Raw genomic sequence first — 18772 nt, forward strand, 5'->3', positions numbered from 1 at the left:
GTGGAGGTAATTGAGTTGCTAGAGGGGGTGTGTCGGTAATCAGGCTGATTTTCTTTTTTGCTATTTTAGTTTGCAGCAGCTCGATTTTGTCAGAGAGAGCTGTCTGAATATTGGTGGTTCATGTAAAATCTTTAGTGCAGGTTATTGGTGGATCAGACGGGTTTTCTAGCTCTCCAAGGATGATAAATAATTATTTTGTATTGGATTTAGCTTTGGAGATTCGATCATTGTAGGAATCACTTTTGGCTTGGATGATAGCTATTTTGTAATTGGATGAGGCTGTAAGGAAATACTCTTTGTTGGTTACTGAGGGGAGGCTTTTCCATGAGGTTTCTGCGGCTCTTTTAATCTTACGCATGGTTCTGAGTTGTGGGGTGAAACAGGTGTTCAAATGTGAGCGCGGTTTAGCTTTGCACATTTTTAGAGGAGCGATCTTATTAATGGCATTCAGAATGGTGGTGTTGTATAAGTCCACTAAAGAAGTTGGGTCATCACTAGAAATGGCAAGGTTAGTGAGAGGCTGGAGGAGAGGGAGTAATTTATCAGCAGTCATATTGCGCGTATTTCTTGAAAGTCTAGGAGGTGCCATAGCCCTATCTACATTGGGTTGGTTGACATCCTGTAGGGAGAAGAGAATAGTGTGATGGTCAGACCAGGCGCAAGGTTGGTTGAAAAGGCAGTACCCATCCCTTTGCCAGTTGTGCATGTATTTTTCTTTTCTATTTGGGTCAGTTTTGTCAAGAAGGTGGTATAAGATGAAGACTTTTAGTCATGAACTTGAATTTAGTCATGAACTAGAACTTAGTCATGCTCCAGACCTTTTTTGCATCATGAGTTTACTACTCAGCTCGACTGCCTCTACCTCATGTTCTATGGCAGCACCACTGGTAGTACCCCAACTCCCACACACAGCACACACAACACACCGAACTCCCTCTATCAATCGTCCAATCCCTGCCTCTGAGATGCATTCCTAACTTATCCATGGCCGCTAGACTACCATTATCATACGTCTTGCCCACCACCTTCCTAACACAGCTCAACAGTTAACAAACCTAACAATCTGAGCTCACTTACTCCCACTTACTTACAGCCTTTTTAGGCACACCACATACTGACCTTCAGAGTCAGATTGACATGATAGCGCAGTTATATATTGCCGTGGCAACAGGGGCAGCGTCTCTGCTAACAAACGTTGTGGCCGAAAGGCAGTACATACAGGTAGGAGCTTACAGCCTGTGTTCGCAATGATTATTTTCATAATTTTCAATACATATAACAGTATCCACGCTAGCATCTATAATCCAGCTAGTTTCCTTTCATGCTATTACACTAATAATGGCCTTTGTCATCTCCTCCCCACAAGCTATAATCCTTGTGGAATTTTACGGTCTCTGAATGCGCCCTTCGTGCCAATTGCAACTCTTAATTTCAACAAGACGGTCATCGCAATTGCGAGGATCTATAGGTAGGATGTTTCTCGTTTTCAAATCACTGATTCTAATTTGAAAATCGTATTGACTAACAGTAAGTCTTTCACGTAGTTGTCAACATACACCAACCTGAAATGATTGATGCATACAAACCTTATCTTTGCAGAACTAGCTACTGGGTAATCACCCGCACTTTTCTCATAATCGCCTTAGGCGAGTTGTTTTTATACTTTCATGGATTACATTAATATGCATAGGCAATTTCAACAGACTTAGTGATCAACTCTGGGATAATTTCTGTCTCCCTTTAGGATTAAATTCTTACTAACGGGAAAACAAGGTAGCTTTACCATTACTATACAGATGGCTGAGTAGACACACCAGACTTTGTATGCTCGCTATGAATTCAGGATGCTGCATCAGCGCAACCACTTACATACTATTATTTTGTCTTGTGTTTTTTCTTTTCCTCTTGCGTCCTGTGACTTGGGGCATAAACCATGCCAACTTGTATCCTTTTAATATTTCAAATTGATTGATTTTTTTACTGTGTTGCACTCTTTCAAATTGTCAATGGGTTGTAAACCACCTGTATGCCTTTTGGTTTTTGTTTGTTCTCGTGGAATGTTTACTTGAACACGTTCACAATGTACCATACTACCATTCACTATTGTTGACATTATGTCCAGCCTTGAGAAAGAGCAGCGCTCGAAACATGTGTCGGCTGGTTCAGAAGTTGCTTCACCCTGTTTAAATCCTGATTAAAACACATATTGTGAGCAAATTGGCGCAGTGTGGCTGTATCTTTGTAATTTAATTGTTTAGTTTCGTGGAACTTTAAGCAGAAGCTCCACAACATGACGCATCCACCCACACACAGCGCCCTACAATCTCATGTGCACCAAATTTTAGATTACAAGCAGTGGGCTTACAGTTCTCTTCTGCTTCTAGGTCCCTTTTCTGAAATTATAGCAGTTATAAAGTTTTCCTAACTCTGTTGTGTCTTCGTGTTTACCTCTCGACTGGATCAGTTGTCACTTTTGTCTTTCTTTCAAGTGGTATTTTAGGTGTTTCAGTTTCTTTTGTTGCCTCCTCAGCCATGTAAAATCTGTTTTATGTGCATCAACGTGTTTTACTCTGAGGTTCATTCATCAAAAGTGTGCATGGATCGATAATCACCTGTTTCCCTTCCTAAATATGTATTGTTGATCATAGCCTATGGTTGTGTTGAGGGAGTCTGCGTTGCGGCCCAAGCTGTTACAAAGAATATTGAGACACCTAAGCTTATCTAATAAAGGTGCATGCACATGTTTTGCAATGCTTACAATTGTTCACTTGTAATAAGGTGAAACATTTAATGTTCTATATGTCTAGTCAATTAACTGATATTGCCCAGCATGATAAATTGGAAACCATGGTGGACACCATTACATAGTGGAGGATGGAGATTTGTAAAGTGATGGCATGATGTGGTGGATGTTTGGTGGCAGTGATGTATGAATGTTTTACATTTCTTGGTGAGCGTTGGAGCATTTGGGTCCTTACCTTAGTAGATCTATTGTGGTGTTTGTGGTTGTGGGGTATTGGTTCCTGCTGCCTCCTGACAATGATTCAAACCTGAGCTACTTGCACAGTATACAACCAAAGTCTTGCTCACCATTCTAACTTTTGAAGACTACAAACAGAGCCACTCGAGCACACAGACATCTGCTCAGCATCCGTTGACACTACTGATGGCTTTTGCTATATTTTGTAAGGATTAGCATTTTTGACGATTCTTTGTAGGTGATACCTGTTCAAACTAATTCTCAATCGTTCAGAATGGACTGTATGGACTATCAATTTACGTAATAATGCAGTCTTAGTGACAGTACGGTTTGTAAGTGTATCAATCAACAATGAATAACAAAAAACATCATGTCCATACAATTCATTGAAAGATAACCACGTATCATATAAATCAAATTGCTCTCTTCTTTTATACATTACTTTCTTGTAGTTGGATAGTACAAGCAAACCATTTAACCAGTTATCAATTTGAGATTTTCTCCTGGTTTTCCACACTTTTAAGATTTGTTTTTGAGCTACTGCTAAGTCAATCCACATGTTCATACCATAATTGATTCCCAGGTTGCGTCCTTGTAAGAATAATATTGTATGCTCAGCGCACCTAGTACTATTAATGTTTGCTAACATATCTATCCGATCTAGAACATCTACCCAAACTACTTCCATTTTGGAGCATTCCCATAACATATGCAACAATGTCCCCCTCTCCTTCCTTCATCCCCAACGTTGGTAATCGTCCATAAGACGCAATGAATACATTCTATCTCGGGTCCAACATAGTCTGCCCAAAATGCTCTGCCGTCGCAAACTGAGATCCAGTTTCATCATGGCTGGTCTTTTAGTTGCTTTCTTCCATTGTTCATGGGACATTTCATAACCTAATCTGTAGACCATTTAGTTGCAGACAATGCCACCCATCACAAATCTCAGTTAAGATTAAGAAAAGTGGACACCATTCGGGAGGAGAATCCAAGGTCTTACATAACTCTGGTCCATCAGCTAAATGAGTGCTTGTCATAAGGATTCTTTGTGACAATAATGCACTTAAATCAGTGAAGCTCTTTCTTTCCCTATCCAAGTTGTATATTCACATAGTCTATAAAAGCTAGTTACTTGATCTCCCTCAAAAATATCATCCACTTTCAGTATACCCTTTGAGATTCAGATTTTCCAGCATATCATTCCAAGTAAATGAAATGCCATTTTTTTGTATTTGTTTTTTTGTCTGTTTAGTAACACTAATTTCATGATTGTCTTCTGCCTATCAATTTTGAACATAGGTTTCACTTAGTTCATTGTGTATTAACACAAATTTAATAGTGATTGGGATTGAAATATCATTGTGTTCTCAGTTAGATCTTGGTTTGCGATAAACATGTATTCTGATGGGAAAAACATTATAGTTTACTGTATGGCATTTAATATGTATATGTAAAATATAAATAAAGTTGGAATAAGAAAAAGGTCTGTGGGCCTCATCACGAGTTGGGCAGTAGCCCTTAAATGTAGCGGTAATGTTATTACCGCTGCATTTAAGTCTGGCCCTATTATGGTTTGGACGGTAAGTTGGAGTATTACCTCCAGCAAAAATCTGGAGGTAATAATTGCCACAAACTGCCTGTTTTCGGCTCTATTACCGCCCCCCAACCCCATTAGGCAATAACCGCCCACCCCGCTACTCGTGATCCGGTGCTAATACCACCAGACCGAGTAGAGCGAAAGCTATTTGCGCTGGCAGTATCCTAGCGCTATTACCGCTGGGATACCGCCAGACTTGTGATGAAGCCTATATATTTATGGAGCATTAATCAATGCTGGGCTCTAATCAAAAGTCACCAGATCCAGAAAGCTCTTGTGCAGCCAGCTCCATGTTACCTTAATCTTAGGTGTGAAGTCATTTGACTAAGGTGGTTGCTCATACTGCAATTGTACGACAAACATTTTGTTTCCTGTTTGAACCCACCTCTCTCCAGCATCTAGGAATCCTCCTGTGCAAGGGTTTCCATTGCTATTTCTCAACAAAAAAAACAGAATCCTATTCATCACAATTGTAGATGTTAACTGTAGAGACTTTAGAAGTGGGCAAGTATGTCTTCTTCATTATCTCCCTCAATCCATTCTCGTTTTCTTTATTGTTCCCATATTAAGATTTTATTTAATTATATATTTTATTCTTTATATGGGGAACATAAACAGACGGAGTTCATTGCCAGGAAGACATATTGGGAGCTATTAAACAAGGATAATAAATGTAACTGTATTGGAGGTGTATGTAAACATTTCAAAACATATGGAGGCATAAATAATACATATACACAGAATGATTTTAATGCAAACACTCCCTCCACCTAAAGCCCCATTACATAAGGTTTTTCTTGATTTGTTTAAACCATGTATGAATATCAATACAATATAAAAGATTACATTCAAGACAGCCTACAGTGTACATTTAGAAAAATGAATAAAAGGAGTCTATGTTTTGGTATATTTAGGAAACTTGTTCTTTAGAATAGTAGTCTATTCCTGCATTTCCAAACTCTGGGCATGCATTACAGCAGGCAATGCTCTATTTCATAGCCCTTAGGGCGTGTATAAGTTCAGGCAAACTTTTTTTTAACCTTTGCATTCTGCGCACCAAGGGTCAGGCATGCAAAATGTACAAAAAAAAGGTTAAACGTAAGGGACTAGGTTTTATTGAAATTATCTATGTCCCAATCATGCTTCACATTCTGATATTGGCCATTTTGTGATTTCTAGGTCCCCTTTACCGACGGTAAAAATGAAGCATCAAGACATTAAGAGACAGGGGTAAAGCACAATTGTTTGGGATAACACTGTTAAAAATAAAAACAAAAAAGAACGCTACTCTAAAGTAGCAATATTAAACCAATTTACCTGGCAAGGTTAAAAATAGCCACTAATTTACGCCCAAGTATTTTAGCTTCTTTAAAACCTTCTGAATGCAGGATCACTTCAGCAATAAGTTCATTATCAGGTCGGGACATAGCCACTGGCCTGAAAAGCTGTTTGAGGTTATCAGGTAGTTTCTGTCTTCCTCCGTAACCCTTTCCAGCAGGGTTCATGGTGATAAAAATTCCTGAATTAGAATCAAGATCAACCTAAAATGAAAATACACATTTTGTGAAACAAACATTTTTTGAAAGGCACTACATAACCTGTACTTGCATCAAAAATAGCAAAATAAACATGTGCACTGGTCACAGCCCTACAACAAGGATTTCTTCAGGTCTAGGAAATTGTGTCCAAACTGGTGCATCTTCCAGTAAATTAATCTTTGTCAAAACAGTTCTCCTGCAAGGTTACCCTCCCCAAATACATCTACTACTCACCATTGTGACTAATGTCCATAATCCCCTTCATCATTATGTTTGAAAGTGGATAGGACCCAAGCTCTCAACGTGAATCATTGTATTAACAATTTGCTGGGGAATATATGTGTAACATGCCCATGGATGTACATTCAAACCAAACATTCACCTTGGATCCAGCCGACAGACTTTTTTCAAAGTAGTGTTTGAATTCTTACAAAATTAGCGGGCATTTGGGTGTTGGGTGTATAGAGGAAAGAGGACTAATGACTAGAAGAACAGAAGTAACTATGTGAGTAAAATAGGATAAATTACCTTCATGGTGATCCCGTCGCACTCTATGACCTTGATCTCCCTCCTCCACAATTGCCTGGGTGAGCCTGCACTGGATGCTGGTCGGGAAAAATGTTCTCCAAAAGTGTGCTGTCGCTTAAAGACATTTAGAATGGGTGCTGGTATGCAGGAGAATCCAGTCACATTCCATGCCCCACTCCCGCCAACGTGTCTCTAAACCTCACCTCCCAGTTCCTTGTTTTTTCATTGTGGAGTTGGAAGCAAAGTATATGAATTGAGGGGGTGGCATGTTGGGCTTTTTCAAGGAAGGTGAGCAAAGACTAAGAATGCAGGAATCACTATGTAGGTCATTTCTTCTTACTCTGGTGTCCTGCTGTCCCTTCTTCCCAAATGGTTTGGAATCGGACTGAACAGACCCAATGTCTGCTGCAACGGATCCAGGTAATTTGTCCCTTCGCCCCTAAGGGGGAGCCACCCCCTTTGCCCTTTGGGATTAGGGAGGTGACCCTGCTATGCTTAACACCCCTTAGGGGCCAGGGTAAGCGGGAATCCCACTGGGGGTTAACCCACTTCTACTGAATCCCAAGTGTTTGCTCGTTATATGGGAGTTGATGAAGACAGTAATGTGCAGGGCCCTTTAAAGATGGTTGGTCTGGTCGCCGCCTCTTCCCAGGAAGAAGAACTAATGGAGTTTTCCGCCTCGTTCCATGGAGGAACATAACAAACCTAGGGCCCAAACCCAAGGGGGAAGACAGTGCGAGAAGTCTGCCGGGGAAGATGCACATTGGCGAGAACGTTTCCCACGCAGGAGGTTCGACCACGCAGAAAGTGTGGTCAGTGGGAAGCAGAGAAGCCTGTGTAACACAGCCAAGTCCAGGAAGGCAGAGAGCCAAAGGAGCTCAGAGCCACACAAAGATCTGAAGAGGAGGCATGACGCAAGCAGCAAGCCAGCGTCCAACTGAACTGATGCATAAGTCAGTCAAAGACGGGAAGAAACAACAAGAGAAAGGCAACAATGAGAACCGGAGCGAAGTCAAACGTGTTGATATGCGCAGGCCGGAGAGACCACTTCCCCAAAGATCACCACCACTGCAGAGAAGAGAAGTTGTGCAGGAGGAGGACAGTGAAGGCAACCATAGGCCCTGTGGGGTAAGCAACAAGAGGACCTATAAGAGGGTGAAAGCACACGCCAGGCTAAGCAATGAGAGACCCCACGAGAGGGTGAAAGACCACAATCGGCTAAGCAACAAGAAACACCACGAGGGGTTGAAGGTCCACGCTGTGCTATGCATCGAGGGACTCCACGAGGGGGCAAATGCCCACGATGGGCTGAAGAACGAGAAACCCTACAAGGGCGACAAAAAACCTGACGAGTGGAGAAGGGCTGAAAAGCCAGTTAACCCAAGCAGGGATAAAGTACAGACTGTCCCAGACAGGGTTGAGGGACAATGTCCCCAACGAGGAGCAGAGACCCAGAGACATTGGACAACCTTTGAACTGTGTGAACTATCCAGCCAGCTGGATTGGCTGGAAGAAAGGGAACATTTGAGTAGGGGCCTGGACTGACCTTCAGTAAGAAACATCAAAGACATTAAGGTTTTGGGAAGGCCAAAACCTTGTATAAATGATATACATTAGGAAACCAAAACATGCAAGTATTTTTTGCTTGCTTCAGGGCGCTTTTGCAAACTTGGCAAATTCAGATTTCTGACGTACAACCCCTTCCAAATATTGTGTGGGGCCTAGGTAAGCAGAAGGGATTTGCTATCTGTGTTTTCTTGAGCATAGCTTTAACATGCCCAGGCGCACCAAGCAATGAGTAAATTGCAAACATAGCCCTCCTGGCGCAGTGAACACCTTCTCTTCAGCTATCTCCCTTCTTGGCACTGTGCCCCATAGAATAGAGTTGAGTCCCACAATAGATTTGGTCCAATTGCACACATAGCTCCTTCAACTCTTCCTTCTCATGTCTTCCTATGTATCTTATACTATTCCTCGCTCTCATGGCAACTATCTACCTGCATTTTGCTTCTCCCTACCACTACTGAATGTTCTATCCTACTCCACCCTTACCTCTCTGACAGGCAAAGTGTTTCAACGCCATAGACTATGGCAGAAGCCGCTATACAAATGCAACATAACATCTGAATTACTGCCACAGGCCTATGACCTGAATGAGAACACTGAAAACTCTTTCTGGGTGGGGGTCAAGAAACCAACCAGCACTAGGCAAGAAATAGGCGAAGGAACTCTTTTGTAGGCTGAATTTATGTTATCCTTTTTGTTATAGTTGTAGGGTCAGAGATCAATTTTGTATAGGTTTGTCCCTGATGCGCTTCACTAATCACAATATAAATACACAATGGTAACAAAGACACTCATTTCTTATTAAGACAGACTATATTTGGTTATCACAACATAAATAAATTAATACTCAAAATATTCAATTTCTTATTTCCAACATAAGCACAAATTATTACAAAAATGTGTACATTTCTTCATATTTCAATAAGAAACATAAAACACTGTTTTAATCAGCAAACACATTTCATCCAATACATTCTTATTTTGATTTTCAATTAAATGTCCATCTATCAATTTGGGTATAATCAAGTCTTAATATTAATTTCTCTCGTAACCTGGTCCATCCATCAATTTGTGTGTAATGATGCCCCAATATTCACACCATTTAGGGTTTCTCTCCTCTCCCAACACGTGTTTTGCATAATGTCGAACGTAGCCACTGCGCAGCGTGTACTTCTTCTGGGGTTTATGAATTGCGTGGTTCTACCTAATGATTGTACACCAACAACTACTTGGTTGTTGGTATAGAGGAGAACGAAAGGTGGCACACAGGCTGCCCTTCTGGAGAAGAGTATCCAGAGGGAGAGGAGCATATATGCCAAGGAATCCTAAGGGCAGGCGAGTATACCTGTATAATAAAGTTGTGGAAGTAGAAAACCTGGTACAGGAGTTAACCAGGTAATAGTAGACAGAGTGCTGAACTTTGGTTTTGACCAAGACAACTAAATTGCTGTGGAGAAAAACTTTTTATTTTGAAGCTAAAATTGTAGCAAGACAAGTGTTGTTGTTCAAACATGTTCTTACTCCAGGAGGAGTTGGAACACACTATTTCTTTTGAAATCCAAGCTGTGGTAAGTCATCCTAACAAAGACAATTGCTGGTGTTTAAACCTGGTTTTACTCCAGGAGGAGTTGGAATATACGTATTCTGTTGAAATAAAGTTAATGCAAATCGTCCTGATAAAGACAGTTGTTGGTTACTTAAAGAAGACACATGTAAAATCATGTTCTTACTCCAGGAGGAGTTGGAACATATTTCGTTTGCTACACTGTGGATACAACATAACCTTTGTTATCAAGTTTGAATCCTCAAGAACTGTGTTTGAACTTTATGGCAAACCACGATTTCCTGATTTCTTTTGAACTGTGGAGCAAAACATTGCTCAAACCTGGGGAAGGGGAATTCACACAGGTTATGAGAAGAGACAATGGCCATATTGTAAACATGGTTGTATTTTATATATACTTTCTGAATTGAACTGCCATGCATTTTCTTATTGTTTTATTGAATGTACAAGTGTGAGGACAGATATCCTTTTGTTAGAGTGTTTCATTAGTTTATTTTATGCCGAGAAATCCTCGTCGGGGTAGGGATAGTGAGGCATTTATCCAACCTTTTTATTTAATAAAATGGCTTAAGTTGAAAACTCTTTGCAAAGTTGTCTGCCTCACATTTATGACCCCTCCCACTTGGCATTGTGAAAAACCTGAGCAAGATCTGATGAATCCAATGCAGTCATCATGGATTCCTCAGCAGGAATCTCCTCCCATGTGGCCAGGGGACAGCAGCTGCTACCTAACCCTGACCCTGGGGGCGGCTTCATGAGGGAGGATCACATGGGAGGAGGCTACTACCGAGGAGATGCCATGACATCATTGGATGAGGCACAATATCCTCCCCTTCCCCATGACGAAGACCCTCTGGCATCCAAAACCTTAATGGCCTATTGACAGCTAGCGGTTCCCCTCTGTAGAGGAAGTCAAGAAACCTATTCCTAACACTGTTCTGGACAGGCCGCCACCTTTGGCTTAAACATCCACAACATCTTTTGTCTCTGAAGTGCCTTTATGTGAAATTCATAAGAAAAACCACCCAAGAGTTAAAAGTCCCCAGACAATTATGGACTCCAACTCCCATAACCACCCAGGTACTGAGACAAGGAGGACGAGGGACGTTTTGCAAACTTGCGGGTGCTCTAAGTTTAACATGCAGACTAGTTGTTTTTCCAAACCTGCAATGAGCGGGACATTTAAAGCCGGCAACCACACAGTCTTGTCGAGCAGTGCAGGAGGAGACGTTGCCGCCCATGCTGAGGCTCACGAATGCCAGACCCACCAACAGAACTGCCTTAACAGAGACACCCACTTGGATAAGAGGAGAAGTACTACGTGTGTGCAGGAAGGGCTGTGGAGACGTTGGGAGCCACATAGAAGCTCCTGAAGGTTGCGCCACTCGACGCAACAGCATTCTCCATTCTGGGCCGAACAGGAGAGTTGGCGTGTGATGCAGAACCGCGCAGGACGCAGGGAGAACATCTGCACACTTTAAACTGGAAAGCAGGTGAAGGAAACACACCGCAGAGGTGCGTACAGTATCGTAGATGCTGGAAGGAACCAGTGAGTCTGCCCAAAGTAGCTGGGGACCCTGGGGCATTCTGACAAGTGTTTGAATGCTACAATATTGTTGACTCAGAAAATGCACAAAGGTTGTTTACATGCAGTTAAGGCAAAGTACCAATTCAGCACAAAATAAGAAGAAAGTTTGAATGCAGATAAGGCAAAGTATGAAAGCAAACCTCAATTAAGTAGAGATGCATGAGATGCCAATGTGGGGAGAAGATTGAATAAAGATTACCACAGACCAATATGCCAAGCACCTCACAGTATATGCTGATGTGGTATAATCAAGGAACTGTGATAACTAAAGAATTTTGAAATGCATAAAGAAGTCCTGGAAGGCGAGTACACCTCGCAGCAGAAATTGTGTGTAGATTCCTTGAAGGGGAGTATACCAGGTGGCCTAAAAAGTATCGGAAATACTACAGAAAGACTGTTACTGAACTTATTGTTTAAACCAGAACTTTGTGAGTCCAGTAAAGACACAAAGGAACTATTTGCTAAAGAGATATTTTGCCAGTTGACCTAACAATCCAGGGGAAGGGGAACAAACTCTGAATCCCAGGGTCTTTACCTTGGATAACATTTTCATTGGAGTCATCCTGTTTTTTTTTGGTTTTGAACAAGTTTTGCCAACATCAAGACACAGACATTTTCCTGCACCCTTTTGTTGCTGTGCTTAATGTGAGGGCCACAATAGGACCTTTTGGACACAAGGAAGTCCTTCTTTAATAAATGACACCCTGACACAGAAAGACTCTTAATTTTAGTTTCTAGGTAGGGAAGTCTCTTTAGAATAGAGCTAGAGAGGTATTTACCCAGCTCTTTTTTGTTCAATAAAATGTCTGATTTTGAGAAAATGCCAACTTTGTGTCTGGCTTTCATTTATGACTCCTCACAGAGGTCAGGGGAAGAGAGTCGTTGCCCTGGCGTTGTGAACATTGTGAGTAGCCTGAGAAAGGCCATCTGAAGGGAGTCCATTCCCTTGCCATTGTGAAAGAGCCTGTAAAGGGCCTGGGGAAGGGAGTCATTCCCCCAACATCCGTGAAGTGTGACAAAAGCCTGAGAGAGACCAGAGGAAGAAACCCATACCCCCTGGTGTTTTGTACCCTGAAACCAAGTAGAAGAAAGCCCAGGCAAGGACGTAATTCCTCTAGCAGAGCCAAAGCATTGAGAACAAGATACCTGGAGAAGGGAAGCATTGTCCAGGAACCCAATAGTGAGGAAACTATAGGCAATAAGGAATGCCTGAGTACTTTAGAGATTGAACTGAGAACTTTAAAACACCCCAATCTGGAACTTTGTGTTATATCCTGGAAAGTAAGTGAGGCTTGGAGAAGGTAGTCATTCTCACAGCTGCAGTTCCCACCTGCCAACTGGAACTATAACCCAGTGTCCAGAAGACGGAAGTCATTCTGGCCCAAGAAGACCCAGTATCTCTTTAGTTCACTTAATAGTGTAAGTTATAGAAGTAGGCCTTTTGACACACAACAGGGGACTTTTTAATTTACTTGGATATTCTGACAGATTCCTTAGTTCCTTATTTGAGGCAGGGAAACCCCTCTTAGAGTTAGGGAGAGAGAGGTTTTCTCTTTATTGAAAATAAAAGTCTATGCCAACAAACATGCCGCATGTGTGTCAGTCTCATCCTTCTACACCCTTACAAGTGGTACTCTTTTCTTTAATAATACAATTTCTCTTTAGAAAACATGTCCCCATGTCTGTCTCCCATCTCTGACTTACCACACTGCCAGGGTTCAAATGCAGACTTGCCAGCCAAAGGTAGCATCTTTCTTGGTAGGTGATATGATATGATAGGTTTTTTATAACGCGCTTAATACCCAGAGGTTTCTAAGTGCGGACCGGGGGTCGAACCTGTGTTGCTCCATGTTATCTTGTTTCCAAGGCAAGCACATTGCTCCTGAGCTATCCTCCCGAGACAAAAGACATTGCAAGAGGGTAATGAAAGCATGCGGAATGGTGTTAGCCCCACTACAGTCAGCAATGAGAACATTTGAATGGAAGGCCACCAATGCAACCTTAGCTGTGGTAGAAAGAGCAAGAAGTCGCTGAAGAATGCGGACATGACATTTCATAATGCTCGGAAATGCAATAAACTATCTATACAGCATTGTTAGATTTTACTGCCTTGTTTCCTGAAGAAACTCTGCCCTAGGTCAGAAGGCATCTGGGAACAACCAAAAAATCAGACAGGAGACCGGATTAAAGAACAGACAGGCAATGGACTGGGAATTTCCTTGCCAAACAGAAATGAGACTCCACACACCCAATCGATAACCCCAAACAGATCCCAGGTGAACTGTGGGACAACAGAAAACGAGCTGGGAGTGAGAAGAGAATGCAGGGGAGCAGGAGAGACACTGAATGCTTCCCAACCCAAATGTGACACCAACCCTATCAGCACAGGAGAAAGATTACAAGAAAAACTTAATTCCAGACGCACAGCAAGAAGAGACCCTCAGAGACGGCCAAAAAAACCATGCTAGAAAAATGGGAGGGGCTTAGAGGTTTTTTTTCAAGCTTTTTCCCTGTAAAGCCCAGCCCCAGGGGAAAAGACAGGCACAGATGGGCCCACAGAGTCAGATGAGCACTGCTGCCAATTGAGGAGTGTGGGGATTAGAGGCAGGAGACTCAGTATATAAGGGGAGTGAATGAAGGGCAGAATGTGGGGGGTTGTAGGGTTGAGGTCGGGAGGCAGGCCTTGCAAATTCTTAAAAATCCCACTAGACCTGCTGGACCAGTTTTACATACTCGACCTAAGAGAAACACACTCGCCCCATGGTGACGGGTGACAAAATATTTACCAGTGCTTTCTGTAAAAAGGTGCCTGTCACCATAAGCACACATCATGTTCAGTGCAATGCTGCCAGCCATTCACAGTGAAACCTATTTGCTAGCTATTGAAAAGAATGTTTCTGTACAGTAAATGTCAAATACAAGTTTCAAACATCCTCATACTCGCCAGAAAAAAAAAAAAAGAGTAACATGCAAATGGTGCTTGCCCTTCAAAAAATATCATCGCTAATGCAAGTGGGCTAGTAGATTTTGCAAACCCCAAGGAGGTATGAAGATGGACAGAGATCAGGTGGAGGATGGACGGAGGAGTGGAGTGCTGAAAAGTTGGTGGCAGAATGGAGCAAAGTGGGGGGAGAGGGTCACTAGGACCCCTCCCCTGTCGAGTGAGACCCTTTAGAGTGTCACCAGCACAGGGTGCCCTTGTAAATAAATACTATTTGCTTACCTTTTTCCTTGATCTGATAAAACATTGGTCTTCTTCCGCACGCTCTTCTCTGAAAGTGCCCACCAAATGCTCGAACCTGCTCAGTAGCGACTGGAGGGGAAAAGAGGCAAATGCGCGACTAATATGCCACATGTGAGACCTCCCTAAACAGAATAGGCAAAAGGTGTGCAGGTCCGCAGAGGAACAACTCAGTGGGCACCCTGAGCACCTGGAAAACCCATTGGACATATGCCATAGGGGTTCTTTTCAATTTAAATGCACAACTAGCGGCAGCTGCTGCTCGATGCACTGTACCCGTTTGACGTGGAGAAAGGGGCTGGCGGTTGTGCTGGGCACGTGGTGGAGGTAGCATACGGCACGACTAAGCGTGCACATGCAAAGGAGAAATTACCATAATGTTCTTTCTATGGATTCTTCTCCCGCAGACTCCTTGTCTGATGAGATATCCTGTTAGGGAGAATTCTCCCAAATGGCTAATTTCCCTTAGCTACTAAGTCCCTCAGCAGCTTTGCTGGATTTCTAGGATTTATTTTTTTCACCTGGTAAGAGTGTGAGCCTTTGTTCCCTTTTTGTGTTCATAGACTGGAGCTTCACCTACTCCATGGGCATCACCTTTTTTACTGTGTGTTACACAGCACCTTTAGTGGAGTGACACAGGGTTGTCTTTTTAGACTTCCCAACTCAGACTCCATTTTCTGGGACTGACTACTGTCTCCCTTAACATGTAAAGTTGCCATTGACTTTATTAGTCTTTTTAAATCCACAGACCCAGTACAAACTATATTACATAGAGTTCTGGAAAGGTTTAATAGTTATCCCTTTTTGTCTGTTTCTCATGGAACATTATTTAGTTCCCTTGTCATTAAGATTTGGCTGGTGGCAGTGGTATCTACCCTATTTTTTCTACCGCGGTTATTTTAAAACGTCTTGGTATTGTTTTAGACTATCCTGGTAGCCTCGAACTTAAACCCGTTGGACCACATTTACTTTTATATGGTTCGGCTGGGGTTATTCGCCATTTCTTTTTGTAAATGTCTTTCTCGTGTTTTACTATGCGCGCCAAACCAGGTTTGGTTCCTTTGTTCACCGTCCTTTGGCGGGCTTCTGCACAGAAGCCCTCCTTAGGTGCCTGAATGTCTGAGGGGCACAGGATGTGAGGGAGGGGTTTGAGACTCCCTGCACAGGGTCTCCTTGGAGACCCATGTCGCACTCTGTGTGATTGGCTGAGGTGACTGTCCCGCTGGGACAGCCACCCTGCTGTGTGATCGACAACCATGCTGTGTGAATGGGGGAAAACTGCATAAAAAGCAGGTCTCTGGGACTGAGAAGGCAGAGTCGCCACTGGATCGAGAGAACCAAAGAAGCTGACAGAAGAGGACCTCTACCATGACTGAACCTCCCGGTGAAGCGCTGCTGCGGGTCCGAATCTTCAAACTTCGACGACAGGGAAGATCTGCAAGGAATCTTCTCCCCTTGAGCTGGTGGGAACAACCAGTTCGCCAAACCGCAAACCAGGCCTCCCTCCTCTGGTCGAATTTGCTGTGCACAGCTACAGTGAACCGAATAGCCAGGAGGATCGGACCCTGCTTGGATTTTAAGGAGCGCACCTTTTATTTGTTGCTTTGCTCTGCTGCTGGTTTCTTCCATGGGCAGTGCAGGACCCTCCAGTATTCCTACTTCGTGTCAGTCGACAGTCGCTTCAGGAACCGTGAGCCTGCAGGACCTGCCATGACGGTCCACCTCCGCTACAGCCTTCTTCTCCATTTAAGGTACTGTTCAAATCCGTTCGTTCGGTCGGTCTGACCGCGGTAAAAGTGCTTGAAATCTTTTGCCAATCCGAGGGCTTGTCCTTTTCTATTCTTTAAAGTAACTTTTCGTCCAACCAACTTCGTTCTGAACTCTTGGTAAACTACTCTGAACTGTGTGATCCTCTGCAAAGACTTTGGTCAATTGACTTTGGCCCAGGCCTCTTGATTTGATTTCCTCACTGTAGTTACTTTTTCTAGATTGCCCTGCTTACTTGTTGGTGCTGCTCAACTCTTGTCTAACTTTGTCTTTCCCTCCCTTTTAAATTACTGGAGTGCCATTTTGCTCACACTTCATTTTGAGCTTAACTTTTCCAGAATCTATTGGGTGTGGTGTGGTGCATTAAGATTGTGATTTTTCAACTGCTTGATAATAGTGAAATGTTTTATAACTGATGCGTTAATAAATGCATATTCATTAACTCAGAAACCTTGAGTCAGTGTTTGTATGCACCATAGTAATTGCTGTCCTTTGTGTAACTATTGATACTGCTCACTTTACTCTTGAGATAAGTCTGGCTGCTCAGCCATCGCTACCACTTTACTGTATAGTACAGGCTTGTACCAAATGTGAATTTGTACTGTCACTTGTAGTCTTAATTGTGGGTGGTGTTCCCAAAGGGTACTGCATATGATTCTGCCTAACATCCTCATCCTGCTCTGCTGCTCGGAAAAATCTTCGACAGGAGTCGTACTGGACCTTGACTCGGCCGTTGATCCGTCTTGCTCAGTGCTCAATCATGGGCTCTGGACGTGACGTTAGGCGTCATATATATATATAACACTACACTATGCCCCACACCACAGTCCCCCCCCCCCATTTTTCACCAGAGCTCGACCGCTGCATAGGAAAACGGAGAATAAAAAGGCTAAACAGCCCATAAAAGGTTCCCAAAGGGAAGAAAGCCTTGTGGAAGATGGCACAATATGCAGAATCGGAATGCTTTTTTTTTTTAATTGGTTGGAGAAAGAAAAACACGCAGCTTTAAATCCTTTTAATCCTAAGAACATCACCAGGTGTCAACCCACTAAAAAAAAGAGGCGCACCAACCGCCAACACTTTCTGAGCAGGGACATATGGGCGGGGAGATGAGGAATCTGCTGGAGAAGAATCTATAGAAAGAAAATTACAGTAAGCAATTTCTCCTTCAATGGACCGGCTTTCTCCTGCAGATTCCTCATCCGATATACCCCCCCAAGCATTGAGGCATAGAAGGCAGGCAGAAAGTAATATTAACAGATATTTGTTTTTAAATTCTTTTCATTGGCATTTTTGCAAGGTGCCAACAAATAACATCATCTACCCTCCGGCGGTTGTAATACATCACAGTGAGAACATTCGTATCTGGTCTTGAGTCCTGGGTATCATGTTCACATGGAGGAGACCACCTCTTACTTCTCTTGTTGTTTCAGGGGCTCTGTTCCAGGTTTGTGCCTGTCTTGCAGATTTTGCCTTTGTCGCTACCCCAAATTTCCACCCCTCTCCCAATTCGTCCCTCCCTACATCATCCCAGGGGTTGAGGTAGATTAATGCCTGTGTCTTGACTACTACCGATCAGATATTGTATATATGGGCCCCACATGATTGAGACACCAGATTGGGTACGGGTTAAATTGCTGTATCCCATTTCCATGTCATTGCAGTGTAGAAGAACAAGTTACTTCTTACCTTGTAACGTTCTTTCGATGGGATGTTCCTCCGACAATCAGTGGTATAGTTAGGGCTGGCATAGAACCTAACCCACTGATGGCGTAACTGGGGTACACCAAATCGATTCCCAAAGGTATGCAGAAGTTGGTCGGCTGATCCTTATATTGGCCAAGGCGGGTTGTGATTCATTGGGTGGGAGGTGGGGGGGGACTGAGTCCCAGGGTGGAACAATGGAAGGCCGACATTCGAACGGATTGTGTCCTCCGACGTATTCCTTATCTATGATATTTGTATCTCCAGCTTGCTGGCCTCGGAAAAAAATGTTCCCAGTAGAGGGCGCTGTGCGTCGACGTCCGTCGAGTAGGTGCTCCTCGACGGCCACCGTATTGACGCCGACGTCATCATGCCTATAAATGGCCATGCGCAGCGTCCGTTGCTCAGTTCTGTTTTGTAGAGTAAAGTAGTTATTGTATGAATGGTTACTACCCTTGAAGGAGCGTAAGCTGCAACCACAAGGGAAATGTTACTGCGGGGATGGATGGGAGGGGCGATAAGGAATACGTCAGAGGAACATCCCATCGAAAGAACGTTACAAGGTAAGAAGTAACTTGTTCTTCGAAGGGATTGTGTCCTCCGACGTATTCCTTATCTATGATAGACTCCCATAGCAGTGGTATGTGATTGGAGGCGGGAGTAAGAGATGCCATATTACCCTTTAAGAATGAACAG

The 18772-nt window shown here is 43.1% G+C and overlaps 1 protein-coding gene across 3 annotated transcripts in view; it reads right to left on the reverse strand.

Moving 5' to 3' along the window:
* Nucleotides 1-18772, reverse strand: part of DYNC2H1 (dynein cytoplasmic 2 heavy chain 1) — a 3314293-nt gene that overhangs the window by 2036143 nt on the left and 1259378 nt on the right. For all 3 annotated transcript variants that reach the window (XM_069639013.1, XM_069639012.1, XM_069639011.1), the window contains exon 35: nt 5898-6121. In XM_069639013.1, coding sequence (XP_069495114.1) covers nt 5898-6121 — 224 coding nt within the window. The remainder of the gene's footprint in view (nt 1-5897; nt 6122-18772) is intronic.

The sequence above is a fragment of the Ambystoma mexicanum genome, chromosome 7q (assembly GCF_040938575.1).
Source record: "Ambystoma mexicanum isolate Mex_15411 chromosome 7q, UKY_AmexF1_1, whole genome shotgun sequence".
NCBI lineage: Eukaryota > Metazoa > Chordata > Amphibia > Caudata > Ambystomatidae > Ambystoma > Ambystoma mexicanum.